The 26533-nt window shown below is 36.2% G+C and overlaps 1 protein-coding gene across 4 annotated transcripts in view; it reads left to right on the forward strand.

Moving 5' to 3' along the window:
- Positions 1 to 26533, forward strand: part of LOC308341538 (uncharacterized protein) — a 204795-nt gene that overhangs the window by 113858 nt on the left and 64404 nt on the right. For all 4 annotated transcript variants that reach the window (XM_080801568.1, XM_080801567.1, XM_080801570.1 and 1 more), the window contains one exon: positions 7402 to 7541. In XM_080801568.1, coding sequence (XP_080657694.1) covers positions 7475 to 7541 — 67 coding nt within the window. In that variant the 5' untranslated portion in view covers positions 7402 to 7474. The remainder of the gene's footprint in view (positions 1 to 7401; positions 7542 to 26533) is intronic.

Genomic DNA, 26533 nt, shown 5'->3' on the forward strand with positions numbered 1-26533 from the left:
AGTCAGAATTTACTGTCAGATTTCTGGTGGCCGCACTGTTCATGTTTTGTGATACACTGTCTACATGTCTAGGTTCTTTGTCAAGTAATTTGTTACAACTAACCTGATTGAATTTTCTCTCTTTTTAAAGTTATTGTGCATTTTTGTATACAAGTACTGTGCTAAGCACTTCATACATATTTCATTCTTCTAATATCCATATGATGGCAGTGTTATTACCATTCGTATTTTTAAGTGTTGAAACAGAAAAATAATAAGAGCTTAAGTTCCTACCATAAATAGGACTGGCCACCTACATCTCACTTAAGCCACAGTTGTGGTAGGTTTTTCTTAATATACAGCTAAGCTTAATCCTATCTGATATACTGACCTATTAGGATTCTAAGGAAAGAGAGAATTGAGGCAAGTTTATGTGCTAGGCAAATGACATATAATAACTCCTGTAATTCTTAGACGTGGAGAAGGTATTATACACCCATGTCACAGTTACAATAAAAAGAGTCTCAAAGAAGTTGGCTTACTTTAATAATGAGGACTTGGGAATCCAGAAAGGTTGTCTAGCATCATGTGGGTAGCAAATATAGTTCAAGCATAGGTCTTTCTGGTCCCAAATCCCCTGTTTGTAATTATATCATATTGCCTAGAAGATAAAAACAAAATTCAAAAGCTTCCTGTATTCAATATCACATGCTAACTCAAGTTGGTTAGGAAAGGAATAGAGAGCAAACAGATAAATCTGTAGCTGCCTAGAGAAAGTGATGTGGCATGCACTATGTGTTAAATGAAGAATAAAGGAATGAGAATTTCCTTTATACTAGCTCTGCTGCCGGCAGCTATTTCTGACCTGAAACAACAGCTAAAATGATAACAGAATTCTCTCTCTCTTTCTCTCTCTTTTTTAATCAAAACCACCCAAACAAAAAATACCCATTGAGAAGATTTGGGGATGCTAGGCACAAAATAAATTGGGATGTGGTAGGAACTGCCAATTTGGGGATTAAGGGAAATCTCATAATAAATATTGAGATCACCCCCATACCCGCTCTCCTCCCATGCCCAACTCCAAAATGTTGGCAGTAGAGGGGGCAGGAGGTTGGGGGATCCTTCTTGAGCAAAATCAAACCAGTGCAGACCTATGGATAAAAATAGTTGGATGGCCCAGTGAAAAAGCTAGCTGGTCATTCTTCTGTGCTACGAAGGTGTTCATTAGTTCACAGATGCACTAATATATGGTTTTCTATGAACTCTTTAATGCCTAACTATGAACAGTGAGCTAAGAATTATTAGACGCTTTAATAAAGAGAAACAAAGGACAGACCTGACAGGAAATCTGAACCGTGGAAAGAATGAATATCTTTAGAGAGATAGAGAAGATATTTCACCAATAAATCAACAACAGAATGCTATGAAAAAATGAAACAATCTGAAAAAATAAAGTGTTTTTAAAATTAATATATGACAGCCAAAATTTTAATCGAAGTATTAGAAGATGCAGGCAAAAAATACCCCAGAAAGAACAAAAATAGTAAGAGATGAACAGATAAGATGTTTTGGAACATTTCATGAACCAAAAATGGGGTCTCACGTATAATTAATAGGCATTCTAGGAGGAGAGAACAGAGAATATAATGGCAAGAAAGTTATTTTTTAAAGAATGCAAGAAAATGTCAAAAAAATGAAGATTATTTCAAAATGAAAAGGCCCTCTGCGTAAGTAGCAAACTGATTAAACAAAAGACCTTGCCAAAGTGAACTGTAATGAAATTTTGGAATTCGAGCCACAAAGAGATGGCATTGAACTTCTGGACTGCAATATTTCAAGACAGAAGAATAGAGCAATAGCTTTAGAGTTCTGAGGGGAGAAAGAGTCTAAATTCACCTTTTCTCTGGCAGCTGCTGGAGGATGTGGTGTCCTAAGACATTGTTGTGAAAACCCAGACCTAACTGTGGAGAAAGGATAAAGTAATTCTTAGAATGACTTGATAAGAAGTACAGGAAGTGACCACTATGTAGCAGGCTGGCAAGTTGCCAGTCCAGACTGAAACCAGAAGATATAGAACTTTAGGAGGTTTGATGAGAAAACAGATATATTGTTTGTTATATTTGACTGGGTGAGAAACTGTATTAAGAGGTGCACTTTGGGGGCCGGAGTCCATAATTAGATTAAAAAGAAGCCAAGCATTATAAGCAAACAATGAATCATGGAAGACTACATCAAAAACTAATGATATACTGTATGGTGACTAACATAACATAACCAAATAAAAAAAAAAAGCTGAGCAAAAGAAGAAATGATGAAATTATTAATTTTAGAAAATGAGAAGTCATACAACAAAATAAATTAAGCAGAATCCACCACTTGGCCCACAGAAGAAATACAAATACATAATAACAACAGTAAAAATTATAGATATGGCTTTAACTCCAAATCGGTAAAATTCTATTACAAGGATCAGGGGAAGGGAGAAAGAGGGTGTGTGTGTGTGTGTGTGTGTGTGTGTGTGTGTGTGTGTGTGAAAGAGCTGAAATCTTCACCTACTGTTATAAGTGGCCAAAAGATTATGTTTTAAATTGATAAATCACAATATAGCTGCATAGCAGTAGACATAGTTCAAAGCATTGACAAAGTAGTTGTCCTTGGATGGTATATGAGTGGGGAAGTGAACAGAGAGACTTATATATATATTTTTAATATATAGTGTTTTTAGCAGTGGTTAAATTCCCTATGAATGTTGTACTCATATTGCTTTGATTTTTAAAAAGTTTGTAAAAGTTTCCCATCATTGCTCCTTGACCACTACTCAATCCATTAGTCTCCTCTTCAGCTTGTGATGCTTCCCCCTCTCTGTCGCAAAGTGATCCCTTCAATAATGTGGAATTGGGCTAAAATCAGTATTGTGCCCTCAGAGTTCTTAGAAAGTTAAGGGTTTATTCCCCCTGTGATTCTGCTTTTTCACTTCTGAGCACAGCAAAGACATGTTACATAACTTGGAGTTTCAACAAACACCTGGAAATCAGGCTGTATGTATTGCTCAGATGAGACCAGACATGAAGAGATTGGTAGTGACAAGTGTTGTCACTTCTCTGTCTGACGGCAGGCAAGTGGCGCGCTGTATATACAAGGTCTGATACCATGCTTTCAAGATGAAAAAAAAAAAATGAAAAGGCAGGTGAAAAATAACATTTCTGGAAGAGCTATCTGGGAAAATAATGGCAAATTACACATGATTTAGCTTTGCTCTTAGCTTTTATAAAGACCGAAGAACTATGAACTGAGCAGTTGAGCCCTAATTAAGTCTCCTCTTGATCTCTGTACTGCACACCCAATTCTCAGGCTGTGTTTTAAAAAGGCATCATAACATCGTCTAGTTCATCTGCTCTTTTTCCTGCCTTTCTTTCTTTTTTTTTTTTTTTTTAATTTCTCCCTTTTTTGTTCACCCTTAAGTAAAAGGAGGTCAATACGGGTCATTAAGAATTAAAAAATAATTATACAATGAAAAAAATAGTTCAGGTGAATTTTAATTAGAGCCTTATTTGATGGGATTTGAACCCAGCACACTGGAAATATATAGCAGTAACTTTAGCCATTAAATTGTGTGGCCTTTGTTTAAACTCAGTGGGAATTTAGAGGGATTATTTTGGCTGCTTGAAGACACCATGTTTTTTCCATTAATGCCAGGGAAATATATTGAGCGACTAAAATATTACTAATAAAAATAAATGTGAAAGTTGTAAATTTCAAACAATGTAAGACTCATAGTTCATACCTGAATTTCCAAATGTGTAAGTGACATTTCATTAAGCTTAAAGCTGAAGACTCACTGTATTATGTCTGACCTCTTTAAAAAAAAAAAAAAAGGAACCTAAATATTTCCACAATTTGTCATCCTTTGGAATCTAACAATAATAAGGCAGAGAATGTGAAAGGGTCTCTTCTAAGCCAAGAGAAAGCCCTTCTCTGGTCCTGTGCTCAGATGTGAGGCATTGCCCTGCCCTCCCAGTATTACTTAATCACTCCACTGCCTTCCAGTGGGTTATTTTTCATCCATAAAATGGGAACAGTAGAACAGACCAATTTGGATGGGAGATTATGAGGTAGATTAATTAAAATCAACATCTACCTTAAACCTTTCTGGGCAGGATAATACATGTTGAGAGTGAGGCAGAATTCCCAAAGGGATCTGAGCTCTTTTTTTTTGTCACAAGGAATTGATTCCTCATTGAACCACCAGGCTGCAGGGCCTTGAGATGTACCCCTGTGGTTTCCTCAGAGCTAAGCCAGCCACTGGAGGGAGCCAATATGACTCTCACCGGTTAGTTCAATATGCCGAACTGGGAGGGAAAGAGAATTTGAAAATGGCATGTAAGGATGACAGAATTTGAACAAAATCCCTTTTATTTATTTATGCCAAAATCTGTGTGAATGTAAAATGCCATCTCGATCATGCTTTATTTATGGTGTGGCTTTTTCTTTGGGGGAAAAAAAAAAGAAGAAGCACGTTGGCTTGACGTTCTCCTCAGACTGTACCTTGTGGCCGCTGATGAGTGAGCGGTGTGGCGAGCTCGGACCAGGGAGCAAGCTGTGGCCCACGCCAGGCCTGGTGTGGGCACACGCTCCCTGACTGTGCTGGCCTGGTCTGATCTGGGCACGTCTGAAAAGGCACTGCTTGTCATTGAGTGCAGCTAGAAATCATTCCCTGGGCCTCTCCATGAATAGAGGGATGTGCAGTATGTAAAATTCCTAAAGACAATCTTATTTATAGCTGTTGCAAACAATGTTTATACAAAGTTTATTAAATATGTCACCCACATTGATTTATCCCAACCAATCTCTTCAATCACTAATATTTATGTGATGGGTTCAGTTGCAACAATTATTTTATGTGCTGTAGAGTATGTTATAACTAGGGATTCACCCTGGCAATTATATGAAAGATAAAATGCTTCCTGAAGACCTCAGGGCAGACCAGGAAGTATATTATTGGACACAAGGTGGTTTTAACTGAATGCCACAGCACTAAATTTAGAGTAAGAAATGTGGAGCATCTTAGGCTTAAAAATTAAAGCTAGTTGTGTGTCCTTCCTGAAGTTTCCTTATTACTGGGAAGGTAGCAAAGCTCCTTTGCACATTTCCTTTCCCGCATCCAGATGTTGGGCCTAGAGACGCTTTCCTTCTCATCATTTTGAATTTCTGTCAGCTCTTGCTCCTCAGCAGCATTTATTTAGTGCCCAGAGTGGGCAGAAGAGTCTACTTGGCATTTGTAAACACCTACAAAGGAAACTAGACACATATTACTTGCCTGGAAGGAATTGGCGTCTGATGTGAGGGGCCGAAGCAGTGTTAACAAAAAAATCAGAATTTTCTAAAGAGCCCAAGGTAACTATTGAAACTATAAGATGACAAACTCAACAAAACAAACCAAAGCAAAACAAAAGTTGTTTCAAACCACAACTGAATGCAACTTCTGTTTCCTAAAAAAAATGAAAAAATCCTTTGTTTGGCAAAATGACAGACCCTTTGGTTCAGAGAGTAGGGCCTCAGGGCATAGTATGAAAGTAGACAGTAAAACAAAGAGGTAGCTAAACTGTTCTGCAAAAGACGTGAGCAGTAATTTCGGGCTGAAGTTCATTGTAGAAGGGAGAGGGAAAAAGTTTGGGCTGCAGGAAGAGAAAGGGCGTGAACACAAGGGGGAGAAAGGAATTTGGAGAAATTCAGTGTGCTGGTGAGGCTGGGAAATGATCTCTGAGTGCAGGCACGTGTCGTATTCAGGTTAGAAAATGTTGCTGTGTTATAATGTCAGCCTAGTACCTGTTCCCGAGTCAGTGTTTAGAGAAGTGGGGAGTCCAAACTGAAGAAAGCTGTTTCATAAAAGCACATGGTGATAATCAGTAAACTGAAATAATTTGGTCAAAGCAGGAGTGCAGAGCCAGAGGGAACTAAAAGTATTTTACTGATACCCTATCTTCAGGAATCTCTGGGGAGACTGGGAGGAATCCTCACTGAGAGATGAGGGATCACATTAGGATAATTTCATCCCTGGGACAGGGTGAACCCCAGCCCAAGTCTCATGCAGCACTTTCCAGCTGGATGAGTAAGTTCTTCTAGCACTTCAGTGGTAGTCTGGCTTTATTCTTTCCTCTACCACCTGCTATTATTATTACTTTTCCCTCCGCAAAAAACATTTATTTCTCTGCCAGGAGAGATTTTTTTTTTTTCAATGACTAAATCTTCCTTTTTAGTTGTCATTGGATTTGATTTTCGGTCTGCTTCATCTCATAGCCTTTTCTAGCAACGAGCAGTATAGGTAATGAAAACGTTTGAGACCATGGGTTTGAGAATACTGGTCTTGTAAAATCAGTTGCCCTCAGATAGAACCTATTGAACTTATAGAAGCTTTGTGGTCACCTCTTTTTAGGAAATCAATTACCCATGAGCTACGTGAATCAATCAATTAATTAACTATTCACTGAGTGATCCTGGCACCTGTCTACAAGCTGGACAAATGACCAGAGAGATACTTTCCTCAGTAGGGAGTTTGCATCTTCATGAGGAGATACAATCGAATGACTGTTTGTCTAAGGAGACCTGTCAAAACACTATGAAGTAATTCTGGTCTTTTCTGTCTAATGTATCATTTGATGCAAGGAGGGAAGATTTGACTCCAATTTGATTAGAGGAATTTGGGCTTTGTGCAACTTGCTGTCCGAACTTGCAGGAAAAGTTCACAGAACCTCGGAAATTAGGACTCCCACTGTGGCTGCTAAAGGAAAGGTTGTAACCTTAATATTAAGCTGGTATCCAGAAAAAAAAAATATATATATATATATGTATATATATACAAACACATATATATATAACCAATTAAATGACTTAACAGTTTTATATGTTATGATGCTATAGTATCCTTTTATACTCTTCTTATGGGGATCTTGGTTTACAACTCTTGACAAAGAATGCTCAGTAGAGCCCCTCAAGGCTAAATATAAGATAATGTTGCTGACAGAACAAGATTCTCCAAATATCTGTGTCTTGTGAGACCATGATGACAGAGGGTTTAAAGCCCACTTTATATATTCCCTCCAAATCCCAAGCTCCTTTGACTTGCCAACCCACATTGCTATCTGATTGCCATGATTCCCTGATATATGAAATCATGGTGGAATTTCCTTGGAATTATATATCTTAAGCCATGATAGCGCTCAATGACTTCCAGATGCGTTAACAATGATGGTCCAGTGCGTAAGGAATTACCACAGATTATCTCCCCTTTGATTTGTCACAGTTTTGTATGGAGTTTATTACCAGTAGAAATATTAACCTCGCCTTCTACAGCAGCCTATTTCTGAGATCTTTAGACAATAGTACCCAAAAAGGGTCTGTTATTTTTTTTTACTAACATAGGAATGGCCAGTGACATCTGCCAAGCTCCCAGAAAAAGGAAGAGCCATAGCCCTGCTGACGTGCCTTCTGTCCTATGGATACGGAACGAATGCCCAGTGTTCCAGAGACTGCTTATTCTTCACCTGAACACAATGGAAAAGGTAAGAGAGGTGGTCACATACTGTCAACAATGCAGCAAGCAGGGCAGAGAGGAATTCTGTCTGCCATCTCTACGTTGGCCTTCTTGCTGCTGCCATGCATATGATCTCGGATTCTGCACCACAGACCTATACAAAACTAATTGTTCATGTGATTTCCTTTCTGTGCCACTGCAGATGTCCCTTTCTGTAACAATTTAATTAACACTTTAAAATAATGATGCATTAATTAATGCCAAATTACAATGAAAATCCTGGAGAATTACACTTTATATCAACATTAATGCAAAATGAGTTCCTCCTGGATAATTTTTCTTACAATGAATACAAAAAGAGATAATACTAATTAGGCCATCAATTTAAATTTACCATAATTTCAATCCATGTCATTTATCTGTTCCCCAGCACAAAACAATACCCGTCTACCATACGTTTGTATGGCAATAGGGATGTCTGCATAGCAACCAGCCCTGGGTCATTTTTAGGGGATTGTGAAATAGGCTTGAATTTTGAATTTGCCCATCAGTTGTTGAAAGCAGGGTGTGTTTGTGTGTGTGTGTGTGCATGTGGTGCATGTATGTGTGAATGTGGGAGAGAGAAGGAAGAGTCCAACAATTTAGTAAAATAAAATGCTCTGACTTAAAGTTTTGTGCTCGTTCTTATAATATACACGGCATAAGTCATCAGACTTAGTCTATCCAGTTGCATATAATTCAGTTTATTTTCCACTCTTGAGGTCATGACCCAAGAGTTAGAAGACTGTACTATCTCCAAGGTCATTTGTTCATGAGCAAACCTAAATCACATCTTCCCATATTCAAAAGTGACATGATGTGCACTTGTTACATTTCATTTTCATTGCTTCTAATAAGGAGATGCTCCTTTCAGTATCAGGAAGAGAGAGGGCTCAGAAGGTTGATTTTACAATGCTTACTGAGGAAAGAAACGTGACCGTGTTTCCTCAATTGCAACTACTTTCTTAAGTGACCCTTCACATGTGCCTTTCATGTTGAGACATACTTGGTATCTAGATCATGCAAGATCTGTCAAACATTCTGTTTCCTAGTCGGAACACCCCTGACTAAATATGTTCATAAAATCCTAAGTATTTTATTCTTACGGAAGTCTTTTGATGGTAAGAGAGTATGTTGGGGCAGATTCCTTTGGGGTTTCATCTTAAATTTACTCTCTTTTTGGCAAGGAATTTCCACCCATCCCATTTTGACATGGGATTCTCACCTTTCATATTTAGGAATCCTGAAATGTACCTTTGCTAAAGTGCCCTGAAAAACATATTTAATAAAATGGCCAATTACAGTGTAGTGGTGGATATGGAAATTTACTAACAAAACAAATCATCTCCAAACATTAAGAATCTCTGATTTCAGAAGGGATGGCATCAGAATGTGGTCAAAGTTCTTGCACCTCTGGGGCATTTTTCTGGATATGTTCCTTACTCCTCTTAGCAATTTGTGTCCTCACTATTCCCCTCTTAAAGGTCCTTTCCCCCCTGTGTTGAATGACGAGAAAAAATTGGCTCTTTATAGTTTAGTTTTCCCATGTTCTAAATCAGCAGCGGAAATTTCTGCTTGCCCAGGTGTTCTCAAGGAAAGTAGGCAATGGGCCTAAATGAAGTCTGGCAGAAAGAAATTAATTTTTAAAAATCAATAAGCTCTGCCTTTGTTTTTATTCAGCTTTAGGGGAATACATATCAGTGACATTTACCTTGGACCATGTCTCTGTGCCCAAATAACCAGAGCATGTCAAAGCAGACTGGGGCATGTGTGATCCATTCTTCTTCATAAGCTTGGTTGACTGCCAGGTAGTCGATGATGAAGACAGTTGAAAACTTGACCTCTCAGGACTACTTGGCATCATATAGTCATTCTTCAACTATGTGTATCTGCCAGAGGCATGAAATTATATAATTCAACATGGGTTCCTAGGCTGCACCTGTCGAGTTTTTCATAAAGATAGGAGAATCAGTAAGCTTTTCATCATATATATCATTAATTACCTGCTTGAAATTTCTTAAGATAAGTTTAGAAATTAAATGGCATGCATTCATACCTTAGCCCAGTATTTCAAGTCACGTTTGTGTGTTTACTTACCTCTTTTGGCACTACCTTCCTGCTCTCTCCCTACACCATTCCATTATCAGGAAGTACTATTAAAAGCTAATACAAGCTTAGGAACTCCTGAGATGGAACTATTTTACAAAGGTATGGGTTTTGCCATGTTTCATGGCTGTTCTTTGATTTTTTAATGTTCTTTGATTCTTTTAAAGATTCTGTTTATTTATATTGAGAGAGAGAGACCAAGAACATGAACAGAAGCAAAGGGAGAGAGAGAATCTCAAGCACAGGCTGTTCTTTTAGTAGTGTCTCAGCAAGGCTATTAGAAAAGGAAGCTCTTTGGGTTATTTCTCACAGTTGACATAATTTAATCCTTCTAGTTTCAGGTTTATTTTGAAATAACTGAATGGTGAATGTGATGCCTCTCAAGTATGGGATTACATTAGATTAGAAATAGTGACTTCACAAAGAAACAAATGAGCCTCTTTATTGAATAATCTTTCTGATTTTCTCCATGCATGTTCATCAAAACAGAGAATTCACAGGAACCATGATATCCTAGTGATTAAGTCTCAACCTAACCTGATGAGTAGAAACCTGTTTGCCCTTTGCTATGGTACTTTGATCCTCAACTCTAGAATTAGGAAGGGATTCAAATCCCTGCTCTCTCTTGGACTAGCTACTCACCCTCCCATAGCTGTAGTTTTCTTATCTATAAATTGGAGATGATAATACAAATAGTTTTGAATACTGGAAGAATGTAATTAAAGTATTTTGCACAACTAGTTCAGGTTCTGGTAATTTGAAGACTCATTCATTGGTCCTGCAAATATTGACTGATTACCTAACACAGTGCCATTCACAAGCCTCTGGCGGTAAAGATATAATTAAAGTAGAATGTCTATCCGAAAGAATTTTACAACTTAGAGGTACATACAGGCACAAAAGTCAATAATTAAAATACACTCTGCTGTAATAGAGCTATAAATAAAAAAAAAAAAAGAGGGACTAACCCTCGGGATTTGGGGGAGGGATCCACACAAGAGGGGATATTTGAGTTGGAGTTAGCAAAGAATAAAGGCAACTTCTTTCTAAAAAACAGAGGCAGATACAGGGAAGAGTTGGGTTCATCATGTGACAAGCTATCTCATGTGGTTGGATATGATATACACATGTTCATAATAGCCTATTTGTGAGAAAAAAAAAAAAAAGGTTGTTCAAACAAGCTTGGGTGCAAATTACCAAAACTGTATGTTTCTCTTGTTTGTAACTCTGGGCAGTTTGGCAAGCATATCAAGGTCTTAAATTTTTAGGTATGCTATACCACAGCTTTAGTTCCTATTTCTAGGGACTTATCTGAAGGGAATTGGTATGAATATGAATAAATATTTTTTAAAGATTTTATTTATTTGACAGAGAGAGGTTACAAGTAGGCAGAGGAAGGCAGAGAGAGAGAGGAGGAAGCAGGCTCCCCACTGAGCAGAGAGCCTGATGTGGGGCTCGATCCTAGGACCCTGAGACCATGACCTGAGCCGAAGGCAGAGGTTTAACCCACTGAGCCACCCAGGCACCCCATGAATAAATATTTTTATATGAGCCTTTGGTTCATACCAAGATGGCAAACCAGAACATCTTTAGATCTCTGTGTCTCAACTCAATCCTAGAGACATTACAAATAAATAGGAAACAGACTTTAGGAACACACAATCCCACAAAACTCTGAGAAATCAATGAAACCATGGAAGACTGTTGACTTTTCAGTGTGTGGTAGTGCCTGGACACAGTGATGGGTAAGCGACTCTAACTGGAAACACAGCATATAACTGAATATGGCAGTAAACAGATATATGCACAAATAGAAGATTTAATTTTTGTTCTTAATCTTTTCTCCCACTGTTTTGCTCAGATTTCTCCACAGCAACATTGCATGAAAGAAAACAATAATGTTTTAAAGTATTTAAAAGAAAAGATTTAGTTGTAATAATTAAATGATATAAATGACTAAATGACTTAAGATACAGGCTACTGTATTGTTCATCTTCTTAGGAGGACAAAGACCAACATATATCTTCTGAAAGTAAATTTTTAGACTATATGGATTAATAATTTGAAATAAGTGTGATTAAAAATGATTATGTAATTGAGAAATAGAACCAAGAATGAGTTAAAAGATCAGATTAAGAAATTCTTCTGGAAGGCCACAGAAAAGAATGAAGAGTTAGCACATAGAAAAACTAAGAATTATATAGGGTAGAGCTAGAAGTGCCATTGTCTGGGTACAAAATATCTTAGAAGAGAAAAACAAAACTAGGATGAAGTATTTGAAGAAATAATGGAGAAAATGTTTCAGGATTTTTGAAAAATGAAAGACTTTAGAATGGGAAGGGCTTATAGAGAAAAAACCAAGAGGAATAAGGAAAACCCCATACAGGGAATACCAAAAACAAAAAGGAAATTCTGCTAACCTTCCAGAAAGGAACAGCAGTTCACCTAAAAGGAAAGAAGAATGAAATCTATATCAAATTTCTCCACAGCAACATTGCATCAAAGAAAACAGTAAAGTGATGTTTTTAAGTATTAAAAGAAAAGAATAAATTACAATGATGTTTACTGTTGTGTTGCTTGTAATAATAAAATATTGAAAGTGACCTGAATGTCCATGTAATGGCACACCATGCAGCCACTTAAAAATTATTTTGCAGAAAAATGTTTAAGAATATAAAAAGGTATTTACAATAAAAAAAATGGCTCCATGAATAAAATAGATCACGCACATGTACACAGTGATTCTATTTTGTTTAAGTGGAAAGACTGAAAGAATATATGCAAAAATTTTAGGTTTTTAAAAAAATTCTGGCATAATTGATGTACAGTGTTATATTAGTTTCAGGTGTACAATATAATGATTCAACAATTCCATACATCACTCGGTACTCATCATGACAAATTCACTCCTTAATCCCCATCACCTATTGAATCCATTCCCTCACCCTGCCCCACTCCCGGTAACCATCAGTTTGTTCTGTATAGTTAAGAGTCTGGTTTTTTTGGTTTGACTTTTTTTTCTTTGTTCATTTGTTTTGTTAAATTCCAACTATAGTGAAGTCGTATGGTATTTGTCTTTCTCTGACTGACTTATTTTATTTAACATTATACTCTCTAGATCCATCCATGTTGTTCCAAATGGCAAGATTTCATTCTTTTTAATGGCTAAGTAATAATCCAGTGTGTGTGTGTGTGTGTGTGTGTGTGTGTGTGTGTGTGTTTCCCACAAATTCTTTGTCCATTCCTCTATCAGTGGACACTTGGGCTGATTCCATAATTTAGCTATTATAAAATAATGTTGCAGTAAACATAGGGGTGCATATGTCTTTTTGAATTAGTGTTCTCATATTCTTTGGGTAAATACCCACTAATGCAATTGCTGGATCATACGATAATTTTATTTTTAAATTTTTGAGGAACCTTCATACTGTTTTCCACTGTGGCTGCACCAGTTTGCATTCCTACCTACAGTCATGAGGGTTCTTTCCTCTCTACATCTGCACCAAAACTTGTCGTTTTCTTGTATTTTTGATTTTACCCATTCAGACAAGTATGGGGTGATAGCTCATTGTGGTTTTGATTTTCATTTCATTTCCCTGATGATTAGTGATCATGAGCATCTTTATATGTGTCAGTTGGCCATCTGTATGTCTTATTTGAAGAAATAAGACATACATGTCCTCCTCCCATTTTATTTTATTTTATTTTTTATTTATTTTTTTTTTTTTTTAGATTTTTTTATTTATTTGACAGACAGAGATCACAAGTAGGCAGAGAAGCAGGCAGAGAAAGAGGAGGAAGCAGGCTCCCTGCTGAGCAGAGAGCCCGATGTGGGGCTCGATCCCAGGACCCTGAGATCATGACCTGAGCCGAAGGCAGAGGCTTAACCCACTGAGCCACCCAGGCGCCCCCCTCCTCCCATTTTAAACTGGATTACTTGAGGGGTATTTTTGGTGTTGATTTGTATAAGTTCTTTATATATATTAGATATTAACCCTCTATTGGATATGTCATTTGCAAATATCGCCTCCCATTCAGTAGGTTGTCTTTTTTGGTTTTATTGATTGTTTCCTTTGCAATGCAGAAGCTTATTGTTTTAGCATAGTCTCAATGGTTTATCTGTGCTTTGATTTCTATTGCTTCAGGAGCTATATCTAGAAAAAGGTTGCTATGGCCAGTGTCAGAGAAATTACTGCCTGTGCTCTCTTCTAGGATTTTTATGGCTTTAGGTTTCACAGAGAGGGCCTTAATTAAGTTTGAGTTTATTTTTGTGTATAGTGTAAGAAAGTGATTCAGTTTCATTCTTTTGCATGTTGTTGTCCATTTTCCCCAACGCCATTTGCTGAAGAGACTGTCTTTTTCCCATTGCATTTTCTTGCCTCCTTTGTTGTAGATTAACTGACCGTATAATTGTGGATTTACTACTGGGCAGTCCATTCTGTTCCATTGATCTGCAGGTCCATTTTTCTGCCAGTATCATACTGTTTTGAGTACCGCAGCTTTATAGTGTATTTAAAAACCTGAGATTGTGATACCTCCAGTTTTGTTCTTCTTTTCTAAGATTGCCTTGGCTATTTGGGTCTTTTGTGGTTCCATACAATTTTCAGGATTATTTGTTCTAGCTCTGTGAAAAAAACACTGTTGGTATTTTGATAGAGATTGCATTCAGTGTGTAGATTGCATGGACTATCTTTCCATTTGTGTCATGTTCAGTTTCTTTCATTAGTGTTTTATAGTTTTCAGAGTATACATCCTTCACCTCTTTGGTTAAGTTTATTACTAGGTATTTTATTATTTTTGGTGTGATTGTAAATGGGATTATTTTTGTAATTTCTCTTTCTGCTATTTTATTATTAGTGTATAGAAATGCAGTGGATTTCCGTATACATATTTTGTATCATGCAACCTTACTGAATTCATTTATCAGTGTTGGTAGTTTTTTGGTAGAGTCTTTAAGATTTTCTATATATAGTGTCGTGTCATCTGCAAATAGTGAGAGTTTTGCTTCTTTACAATTTGGATGCCTTTTGTTTCTTTTTCTTGTTTGATTGTTGTGGCTAGGACGTCCAGTACTATATTGAATAAAAATGCTGAAAGTGAACCTCCTTATCTTGCTCCTAACCTTAGGGGAAAAACTCTTGGTTTTGCCCCATTTAATATGATGTTAGCTATGGTTTTTTTTATATATGACCATTATTATGTTGAGGTATGTTACCTCTAAACCTACTTTGTTTAGGGTTTTTTATTATGAATGGATATTTTACTTTGTCAAATACTTTTTCTGCATCTACCAAAATGATCATATGGTTTTTATCCTTTCTCTTGTTGATGTGATGTATCATGATGATTGATTTGTGAATATTGAACCACCATTGCATCCCTGGAATAAATCTCACTTGATTGTAGTGAATGATTTTTTAAATGTGTTGTTGTGTGCAGTTTGCTAATATTTTGTTGAAGATTTTTTCCTCTATGTTCATCAAGGATATTGGCCTGTAGTTTTCTTTTGGTGGTATCTTTATCTGTTAGGATATTGCTGGCCTCAGAATGAATTTGAATACTTTTTCTTCCTCTTTTGTTTTTTGGAATGATTTGAGAAGAGTAGGTATTAACTCTTCTTTGAATGTTTGATAGAATTTACCTGTGAAGCCATCTGGTCCTGTACTTCTGTTTCTCAGGAGTTTTTTGATTACTGTTTCAATTTCATTACTAATAATCAGTCTGTTCAAATCTTCTATTTCTCTCTGGTTCAGTTTTAGTAGGTTGTGTTTCTAGGAATTTATCCATTTCATCTAGGTCATTCAATTGGTTGGTATGTAATTTTTCATAATATTCTCTTATAATCCTTTGAATTTCTGTGTTGTTGGTTGTTACTTTTCCTCCTTCATTTCTCTTTTTGTTTGTTTGAGCTCTCTCTGTCTCTCTCTCTCTCTCTTTAGCCAGAGTCTGCCTAATGTTTATCAATTTTGGTGATCTTTTCAAAGAATCAGCTCCTGGTTTCATTGATCTGTTCTATTGTTTTCTTAGTTTCTATTTTGATTATTTCTGTTTTAATATTTATTATTTCCTTCCTTGTACTGGTTTTAGGTTTTGTTTTTTCTTCTTTTTCTAACTCCTTTAGTTGTAGGGTTAGATTGAGATTTTTCTTGCTTCTTGAGGGAGGCCTGTATTACTATAATATCCCTTTAGAACAGCTTTTGTTGCATCCCAAAGGTTTTGGACTATTGCATTTTCATTTTCATTTGTACCCATATTTTTTTTTTTTAAATTTCTTGGTTGAACCATTCTTTGTTTAGTAGCATGTTACTTAACTTCTGTGTATTTGTGTTCTTTCCAGATTTCTCTGTGGTTGATTTCTAGCTTCAGAGTGTTGTGGTCAGTAAAGGTGCATGGTATAACTTCAGTTCTTTTAATTTGTTGAGACTTGTTTTGTGGCCTGACATGTGATCTCTTTCCTGGAGAATGTTCCATGTGCACTTGAAAAGAATGTGTATTCTCCTGTTTTAGGATGGAATGTTCTAATTATATCTGTTAGATTCAGCTTGTCCAAGGTGTCATTCAAAGCCACTGTTTCCTTGTTGATTTTCTGTTTGGATACAAGTGGGGTTTTACGACTATTATTGTATTACTATCATTTACTTCCTTTATATTTGTTATCTGTTTTTTTTCCCTCTAGATTCATGAAGTTTTCAGCTATTATTTATTCAAATAAGTTTTTCTGCCCACTTTTCTGTCTCTTTTCCATCTGGAATCCTTATAATGCAAATATTATTATGTTTGATGATATCATTGAGTTCCCTGTGTTTATTATCATTTTTTATTATTATTTTTTTCTGGTGTTCAGCTTGATTGCTTTCCATTACTCTGTTCCCGGGGTGCTTGATATGAGGGTCTGTTTTTTCATCTCTTTAAGCCTGCAAAATCCCTCCCTCCCATGGACAGTCACAAGGGTCCATTTAGTTCCTGACTGTGTCTCTGCCCTTCCTACCCTCTTTGATGTGGCCACTTCTCTACATTTAGCTATGAAGAATCTGTCCTGCCAGTCATCAGTCATTTTCTGGGTTATTTACACTAGTGTAGGTGTTATCTAGTTGTATCTGTGGGAGAAAGTGAGCTTAGGGTCTTCTTACTCTACCATCTCCCCTGGAAGTCAGAAATTTTAGTTTTTATCTCTGAGGGTTAGATAGGACAAAAGATAGTATTATTTCCTTTTTCCTTCTTTTAGCATATATTTTTTTTTCTGATGTGTTTTTACTACTTTGAGAGGAAAAAATGGTACTTAACTATTGATTTAACGTTGATAGAATTCTAAGACTAGGTATTAATTGAGAACAAGTTTAGACAGACTTTAGACACTTAGAAGGTGCTGCAACATTCCTGGTAAGATGTGACAAGACTTGAGTAAAGTAAGACAGTGTCAAAGCGGATGGATTCAGCAGACTCTACTGGACTGACACTCGGGAAAAATGAATAGGAATTGGTTAGCAATTAGATAGGGGACATGTCAAGGATGACTCTGAAGTTTCTACCTTCTCTGGTATTTTACTTATCAGCTCCTAAATTTAGGTCTGAAAGAACTATTATGTATGCCCTTCTAAAGAAATGTTGTGATACAAAAGGCAGATATTTATACTACGTTTCCAGCAGCTCCTCTATGAAAGCACTTTTGAAGCTGATTTGTATGTACACGTATATTGTGAGCCACAGATATCTTATTTTCAAGAAAAACATGTTCTACAAACTCTTTCCCCACCTGTGTCATTAAGCAAAAGCAATTGCTTTATTCACCACTAACCTCTGTCTGAGTTCTTTTGAATGCAGGTTCAAAGGCACATTCCATGAATATATCTTTTTCCCCATGTGTGTTGAAACCTGCTGGCAAATATTTCATACCCCTATGGAAAAATGGGCCAAGTACGTGAATAGACAATTTATAATAGAAGCAAAGCAAATGACAAGTATCCATAAGAAAAAATGTGTCCATTTACCCAAGTAATGAAAATTAAACCTAAGTACAAAATGGCAAAGATAATCTCTTAGAAAAATCTCTTTAAAAAATAATGCACAGTGGTGGCAAGATGTTGGTGTGATAAACATTTCCTTATGTGGTTAGTACAATATGTGGAAGAATTCATCACTATTTGAGAGAATTGCGGATATAGTTAAAGATTAATTAATGTTTAAAATGAACAACAATAAGGTAATGGCTAAATAAATTGTGTATCTCCTAAGAATACATTTTCAAAAAAAAAATGTTTCATGACATAGGAGAATACTCATACTATGTAAGTGACAAACTTTATATGCCATAGAATTTTTATTTTTAAAGATTCTATTTGTGTATTAAAAAAGGGAGATGGAAAAAATATCAGCATTGATTATCTCTGAATCATGGTATTATTGGTAATTTTAATATCACTATTCTTTTTTAAGTTTCTAAAATGAAGCATGAGGATTTTAAAATTAGAGGCAATTATTAAAAATAATCATTTCTAATATAATTTCAGTGATTTTGAACATTCTTTTAAAGTCACCTGCTATTTTTTCTTTGTATAGGTAGTATATACATAAATAGATAACAGGCACAGATATCAAAAGCAGTTCAGTAATTTAGGAAAATTACCACATGGCTATAGACATGTTTATTTAAGTATAATGTTGTCTAGGAATTGCTCATCATTTAGTCAGCATTTACTGAAAAGCATAAATTCATAGCATATCAGAGCTGGAAGGGACAGAGAAATAATATAGTCTAAACCCTCATTTTGCAAGTGGGCTTTGTGCAAATTTACTTTCATTGTGAGACACTGGGAAGCTATTGAAGGCTTTCAAATGTAATACTGAGATAATTAGATAATTTTGGTAATAATGTGGATAGTTGACTGGCAAGGTAATAGTTGAGGGACAGGATATCCAGATAGAAGGGTACTTTAATAATGCAGGGAGGAAATAATAAACCCTGAATTGGGGAAGTAAATGTGGGGCTGGAGAGCAGATGAATTTTGGAATCTATTTAGGAATAGAATTAACATGCTAGAGTCAGATTAATTATGGTGAAAAGAAGAGAAAAGAGTTAAATATAACTGAGTTTTCTAGGTTAGGTAACTAAGAAGGTGATGCCATAGCCAGAGATAAGCAATCAAATGCTTATCCACAATGTCATCACACACTGAGCTTTTAATAAATATCAACTCATTGACTAAGTAAGCTTCATTTATGTCTTATTTAAAGGAATCTGAGTATGGATTAATAGGTCTTTACTTTTAACTTCAAATAGTTTTGAGAAATATAAGAGGAGACCTATAAATCAGGCATGGGACATGTGCACTAAACTTTAAAGATGCGTTGATAAAATTTATGCCAATATGTTCTGTGCCACTTTCGCCTACCCCATCACTTTCATAGCGACAACACCAAAAGCAGCTCCTAGAGAAATAAAACTATTTTTAAGTTTTCTACTTTATATCAATTAGAAACTAATTTGAAATGTTTTAGTGTAAAGGTGGAAGATATTTCTGGTCCAGTCACCAGTTTTAATTAGTTGTTTTTAAAACAATATATTTTCTTCCTTTCTTTGGGCTCCATATGTTCTTCTTCACTGAGGAGTGGATTTATACCCTCAACAGAGACACAGTAAACAGGCATATTCATTGAGTGTGCTTTCTTGCAGGCATGTCCTGTTGACAGCACCATGCGTGTTAGAATGATCTTAGGAAAAGAAAATTAAAAAGTTGGAAATATAAGAGTGCATTATTCTGTTTTACTGAAGTTGGTATAGATTCAACTAACTCAGCATTAGAGCAATCTCAAAAGTCTTAGACTCCAGCCATCCACCAAGGGCTTCTACCACATCCTTGCTAGGTGGTCAAGTCCTTGTTCGAATATCTCACAAAAGGGCAATTTGTTCTGTAAACATATTGTAAAAGCTTATCTTTTAACAAGTTGAAAATTATCTCCTTGTAGCTTAATATTGATCGATCCTACTACAACGAAGCCAAGTCCCCACTTTGTGCACCCGTTCTTTACTCGGGTCCTTCTCAGTATATTTTCTTCATTCGATTCACTTGCTCATAATGTGCTTTCATGTCTTCATTATCCTGATTGCTCTATTCTGAACATGCACTTGTTTTGTTCACATCCCTATTTTTTTTTAAAGAAATTTACTTTTGGAATTCTGAAAATAAAAGCCTTACCAACAATTTCTAAATTTGATAAATGACTATTTAGAACACATTTTTAAGAAAAGGCTTCTTGTTGGTCTCCCTGACTCCAATGTGTTTCTGTTTAATTCGGTTTCCAATCAGCCACTGGATTGACTGAACTGCATTTCCTGCTGCATGTGTCAAGGTCCTTAGATAAGCAACGGAAAATAGAATTACAAGTGCAAGAGAATTATTAGGGGTGTTTCCTGTGTGCCAGTAAAGATGAAGTGGAGGGTGCTGGAGAAGGCAGTGAGAGCCTTCAGACTGAGAAGCAGGCCTGACACCAGTGAAAGGAGAGGGGGAACACGAGGGAAGTAAACAGAAGTCTTAGGCTGCATGCTGCATAAAAACACACAAAATAAGCAGAAAGTCATGCTATTCTTGGGTTTCTGTTTCCACAAAACAAAATGACGAAATATTCTAGAATAATATCTACAGTGATCTAAAGCCAAAAAAAAACAAAAAAAAACAAAACAAAAAAAAAAAAACCAAACATTTGAACTGAACATTAGTCAAAGATCTATGTATTATTCAGGATCCACTTAGGAAAACAAAAATTCACTATAGATACATAAAACAAAGAGAATATTATATAAAGAACTGTTGATGAGTATTAGAAGGTCTGGAATAGCAAACAGGAGAAAGAAAGAGGGTTAGAGGAACAAAGATATAAAAGGCATGAGACTGAGAGATTGGTAGCTGGAGTCAACAAGCCTGTCCCTCCTGCTGCCTGTTGGAGATGCTGTTGCACTTGGCCTAAAGAGGGCTGCCAAAGGAGTGCTACCTGGACCAAGGCTGAAACCAAGGAAAAGAGGCTACCTGTGCTCAGTCTGCTTGAGTCTAGAATGAACCCATCCTTGCTGTTATTGTAGCTACTGACTGCAGTTGCCAACAACTGCCAGTTTGGAGTCAAAGAAGTAAACTTGGCTTTCCTGCTGTCTTATCTCCTACTAGTGTCTCCTATTAATAGAACTCATCAAGAAGACAGCTGGCATTAGACTGAGAAATATAGCTTGAGGACTTCTAGCCTTCTTTAATACACAGAAAAGCACAGAAGGGGGGGAAGAGGGCTGTGGGCAAATAGGCAAAGGATTGGCATTGTAGTATACCAGTATACATTGAATCAATAATGAACTCAATAATATGGAAATTCAAGTATAAAAGAGAAGTGACACTTTGAACTATATAAAAATTTCTACTTTTCTTGTATTATAATAAGGTTTCTTCCTATAATTTCTTTTTTTTAAATAATGGGATTGTTTTGAGCTTTAGCATGTGAATTCCTGTATATTTTTAAAAAGAATTGGTATCTTTTAAAAGAATTTTGCCTGTGGTGTACAAAAGATGCAAATCACACACACACACACAAATTTATTTATCCTTAATACCCTTATTGCCCTCATCAATAATTGCTTTGCTTTGTCTAAACTGTCCTTCCACATAAGCAGAAACATAAATCACTATTTCCAAAGGAGGTCCTAGTCACTGGAGCTAGGTAAGAGGATGGAAGGGAATTAATCATGGGCTGCAAATCTTGTAGATCTTAGAAGATCTACCAAAGGAATAGCAGGTTCCTCTGTGTCCTGAGTAACACCCCCTCGGTCTTACCTACCTCTGATTGCAGCCATGGTTGTGACAGACAGTTCCTTGAGCCTTTCCACCCACTTCATGCTGACAGTGACTTGCTCAGATAAAGATGTGGCATCTCCATGTCTTTCACTTTCTGCTTGGGCTTCTCTCATTTTACAGAAGCTCGTAGGAGCAACCAGCCTATGAAACCAAGAGATGTCAAGGAGTTAATGCCAAGGGCATGTCCTGATTAGTGGGAAACAGGGCTGATATATAGATAATTTTGGTCTATCCTCTATAATACTATTGTCAGTCATTTTCTGTGTTCCTCTGAAAGTTCTGTTCAGAACTGAGCTCCATCTGTCCTTCATGGGCAGGAGGGTAGTGGTGGGGTGGGAAGGTGGGCAGGAGCAAACATGCACTCTTTTATTGTTTTGTTTTGTTTTTTTTCCTCCCTCATCTCTCATTCCTACTTTCTGAGATTACCTCGTAAATAAACTATGTACACAGAACTCATTATTTCAGATTTGGCTTTCCAAGGAAACCCAAGATAAGTTACAGGGTAATTCATAATCAATATCTAGGTAAGCACCGTTTTGAGGAATCTTGGCAACAAAGAAATGCCTAATTAGACATTAAATGTAAAACAAAAGGCACTGGTAGATTTGGAATAGGATAGAAAAAATGGGACCTGACAGAACCTTTCCAGGTTGCCTGACACCTTTCATATCAGAAGCAAGACAGCTGCTAATGGGCTTCAGAAAGCTGCTATTTTCTTCATTCTGCTTCCTTACTACTCCTTCTCCACCTATAAAAGTCCTTAGTATTCTGTAACTAAAAGCAATAACTATATCTATAAACATATATATGTACACTATATATAACACCTATTATAGTGCATACATGCATATTATGTATGTATATTCCTTATCCTAGGCTACTTTCACATTTAATGTTTCACTTAGTAGTAAGGACTATTTTGACTTCTTAGCCTCACTTCTTTTTCTCCATGGTCGTTGTCCTCTGATTCATGTAATTCTGTGAGTTTAGTTGATTTTTAAATTACCATTTCTTTTTTTTTTTTAACTGCCTTGTTTTCTTTCCTGAACTCTAAATTTGAGAAAATGTTTAAGTTATCAAAAGCACTCCTTTAAACAATTTTTATGAGCTGTAATTTCTTAGATTTCGCAAAAACTTGAGATTTGTTTGTTACTTTTGTGTATAAAAGGTATCTTATTAGTGCAATCTTAGGATCATTAAACATTTTTTAAGTTATATTGCTTTTTAAAGAAAAATGATAGTATTGTTGCAGAGGAGAAACTGAGACCAACTTGGTTTTAATTGCTTTGTTGAGTATATACTTCACTCCCTCCTGATCCATACACTACCACTATTATCTCTCAATCCTAGGTTGGATGTTTTTCTAAACATTAACTAAAAATTGGATAATTCATTCCATAAACAAATATTGTATATGTACTATCTATCAAACAGTAGTGGGGTAGTGGGGGATATAGCAGTGGGGTAGTAGGGGATATAGCAGTGAATAAAACATTTAAAAATTCCAGTTTCCTGGAGTTTACCTTCTAATAAAGTTAAAAAATATATATATAAATATATATAACATAATGTAATATAAATGCTGAGGATTCATTTATTAAATATCTTACCAGGGTATTTCTAAACATAAGTCTCCTCTCATTGATCGTAGATCAATGAGAGGAGACTTATGTTTAGAATGCCACTTTTCATTTTAACTCTAATGTCTTTTATATACTCTAGAAATTATAATCCATTATATTCTCTCTCTAATTTTAAATTTCAGTTCACTTTTTCTTCATGTTACAAATAGTTTTTAAGAATGTCCTTTGAGGGGTGCCCGGGTGGCTCAGTGGGTTAAAGCCTCTGCCTTTGGCTCAGGTCATGATCCCAGGGTTCTGGGATAGAGCCCCTCATCAGGCTCTCTGCTCCAGGGAGCCAGCTTCCCCTTCTCTCTCTGTCTGCCTCTCTGCCTACTTATGATCTCTGTCTGTCAAATAAATAAATAAGATCTTTAAAAAAAAAAAAAAAGAAATGTCCTTTGAGTTATTTATTTTATTTTCTGCAGTATCAATTAGTGACTTCCAGATTGAAATGGTGATTTAATTTGTTAATATTCATTCTCATATAATCTTAAATTTATCTTTATAAATAAGAAAATTTCATTTGTTCATCATCCATCCATCCATTTATCCATTCAAAAGATATTTAAATTTATTTTGTGCCAGCTGCAAGAGAATGCTAAGATGAAAATACTCAGAGCAGTATGCTCTTATAGTGACAATAGAAAGCAAAAATAAATAAATAAATAAACAAATAAATAAAGCGATTTTCCTTTTCTGTGATGGTCTAAATCTAGTCACGGGAAGAATTTACACTTCTATACTGCATATTTCTTTTTCATGGGTTACCTGTTGACATTGCATATTTACATTACTTTGAACAAAAAGATTTCTGTTTCGTCTATGAGTTTGAGGATAGCCAGGTTGTAAGGATTAGACTCAGTTCATAATAGACTGAGATTCAGGCAAGCCAACTGACTGTTCATTGACACTGGAGGGCAGCTGAGTTTGTAAAGGGATGAGTTGCTGGTTTGGGCTGAATTGTATTTATTTATTCATTTGTCCATTTCTTTTGGTTGTGTATTTGTTCATCCAACCAATTTTGGTAGTGGGATCCAATTTGAAGTACAAGAGAAAGAGTTGCTAAACATTTATTAAATTGCTTGTGGGACTTTGAAGCCTCTGGAACATTGGGAACTGGGAGAAACTGAGGCAGAACATTTTGCTTGTGTGTTTATCTTTAAAAATGGACGTTTGTGGGGCACCTGAATGGCTCAATTGGTTAAGCGTCTGACTCTTGATTTCACCTTAGGTCATGATCTCAGGGTCTGAGAGAGAGCCCTGTATTGGACTCCCCCAGAGTGTGGATCTGCTTGAGATTCTCTCCCTCTCCCTCTGCCCCTCCGCTGCTAGCACTCTCTTTCTCTAAAACAAAACAAAACACTAAAAATGGACATTTGCTTAAGGAATTTTATGATGCTGGCACAGAAGGCACACCCTGGATTTGTGGCTCAGTCTAAGTGAGGAAATGGTCTAGGGGAGGAAGCTGGTTAAGTGAGAAAAATAGAGAAGGCTCTGAATAGGAATCAGTTCTTAGTCCTAACCCATTAGAAAGGAAGTTTGAAAACATTTCTTCCAGAACCAGAATACTGGTTTCTCATTTCATAGTGGAATTACATTGAGTATAATTTTTCTAGTAGTTTCATAATTATATTAAGATTCTATTGCTTATTGTTCTTCAAATCTTCACATGAGAAATGTCTCATAGTCTAATAGTTTGGAACTCCAAAATATTTTCCATCACTTTATTATGAAAAAATGACAAATATAAAGTAAGATTGAAAGACTTTTATAGTTGGGGTGCCTGGGTGGCTCAGTGGGTTAAAGCCTCTGCTTTCGGCTCAGGTCATGATCCCTGGGTCCTGGGATAGAGCCCCGCATCAGGCTCTCTGCTCAGCGGGGAGCCTGCTTCCCTTCCTCTCTCTCCGCCTGCCTCTCTGCCTACTTGTGATCTCTGCCTGTCAAATAAACAAATAAAATCTTTAAAAAATGATAATAAGAAGAAATACTTTTGTAGTAAACAATAAACTTTCCTGTGCTTGAAATTAACATTTTACTATTGTTTTATCACATATTTAGTCATTTGTCATCCCTTGAACTACTCAACTCCTCTTACTTTTTTTTTTTTAAATATTTTATTTATTTATTTGTCGGAGAGAGAGTGAGCACAGGCAGAAAGAGTGGCAGAGGGAGAAGCAGGCTCCCTGTGAGCAAGGAGCCCGATGTGGGACTCGATTCCAGGACGCTGGGATCATGACCTGAGCCGAAGGCAGCCGCTTAACCAACTGAGTTACCCAGGCGTCCCTCCTCTTACTTTTCAAAAATGAAATATTTCCCTTTCTCCCTAAATACTTTAGCATTCATAACATTAACTAGGATTTGATATTTTTACAGTTATTAGTGTGAAGCTTATATAAAATGAAATGTACAAATTTAGGTGTATATTCAGTGAGTTTTGACAAATGTTGTGTAACTCAAGCCTCTGTCAGGATATGAAGCATTATCACCACTAAGTTCTTTCATGGACTCCTCAGTCAGTCTCTCCCCTGGGCCTTTTGTTTTATTTTATGTTTTTTGTTTGTTTGTTTGTTGGGTTTTTATTTTTGTTCTTTTTTGGAAAAGCTTTTGATGGTTGATTTAATTATTAATTAAACACAGGCTATTTCATATTTTCAACCTCATTTAATACTAGTTTTGTTAAACTGTCCTTCTCTCCCCACCAGGACTTATGTATTTCATTTATGTTATCAATAATTATTTTGGCATAGAGTTGATCATAATATTGTTTTATAATCCTTTTTAATGTCTATATGATCTGTAGTAATTTGTGTTCTTTATATTTTTTCTTGATCAGTCTAGTTAGAAGCTTATTATTTTGTTGAGCTTCTCAAAAAACAACTTTTGGCTTTATTAACTTCTCTATTTTTTTTTTATTTCGTATCTCTGTTATCTTGATTATTTCCTTCATTTTACTTACTTCGCTTTTTTCCTAGCTTTTTTTTTCCTAGCTTCTTAAGTAGGACTTTTATGCTAGACTTTAGACCTCTTTTCTTTACTTTTTTTAAGGTTTTATTTATTCATTTATTTGACAGAGAGAGAGAGCACAAACAGGGGGAGCAGCAGAGGGAAAGGGAGAAGCAGACTCCCTGCTGAGCAGGGAGCCTGATGCAGGGCTCAATCCCAGGACCCTGGGATCATGACCTGAGCTGAAGGCAGACACTTAACTGAGCCACTCAATTCAGGTGCCCAGTAGACCTCTTTCTTTTCTAATACAAGCATTTAAAGCTATATGTTTTCCCTCAAGTGTTGCTTTAGCTGTATCACAAATGTTCATATGTTGAATTTTCATCATTATTCACTTGACATATTGCCTTATTTCCCCTCTTATTTCTTCTTTGATTCATGGATTGTTTAAAAGTTTATTGTTTAAATTTCAAATATTT

This window comes from Martes martes (assembly GCF_963455335.1).
Source record: "Martes martes genome assembly, chromosome: 4".
Classification (NCBI taxonomy): Eukaryota; Metazoa; Chordata; class Mammalia; order Carnivora; family Mustelidae; genus Martes; species Martes martes.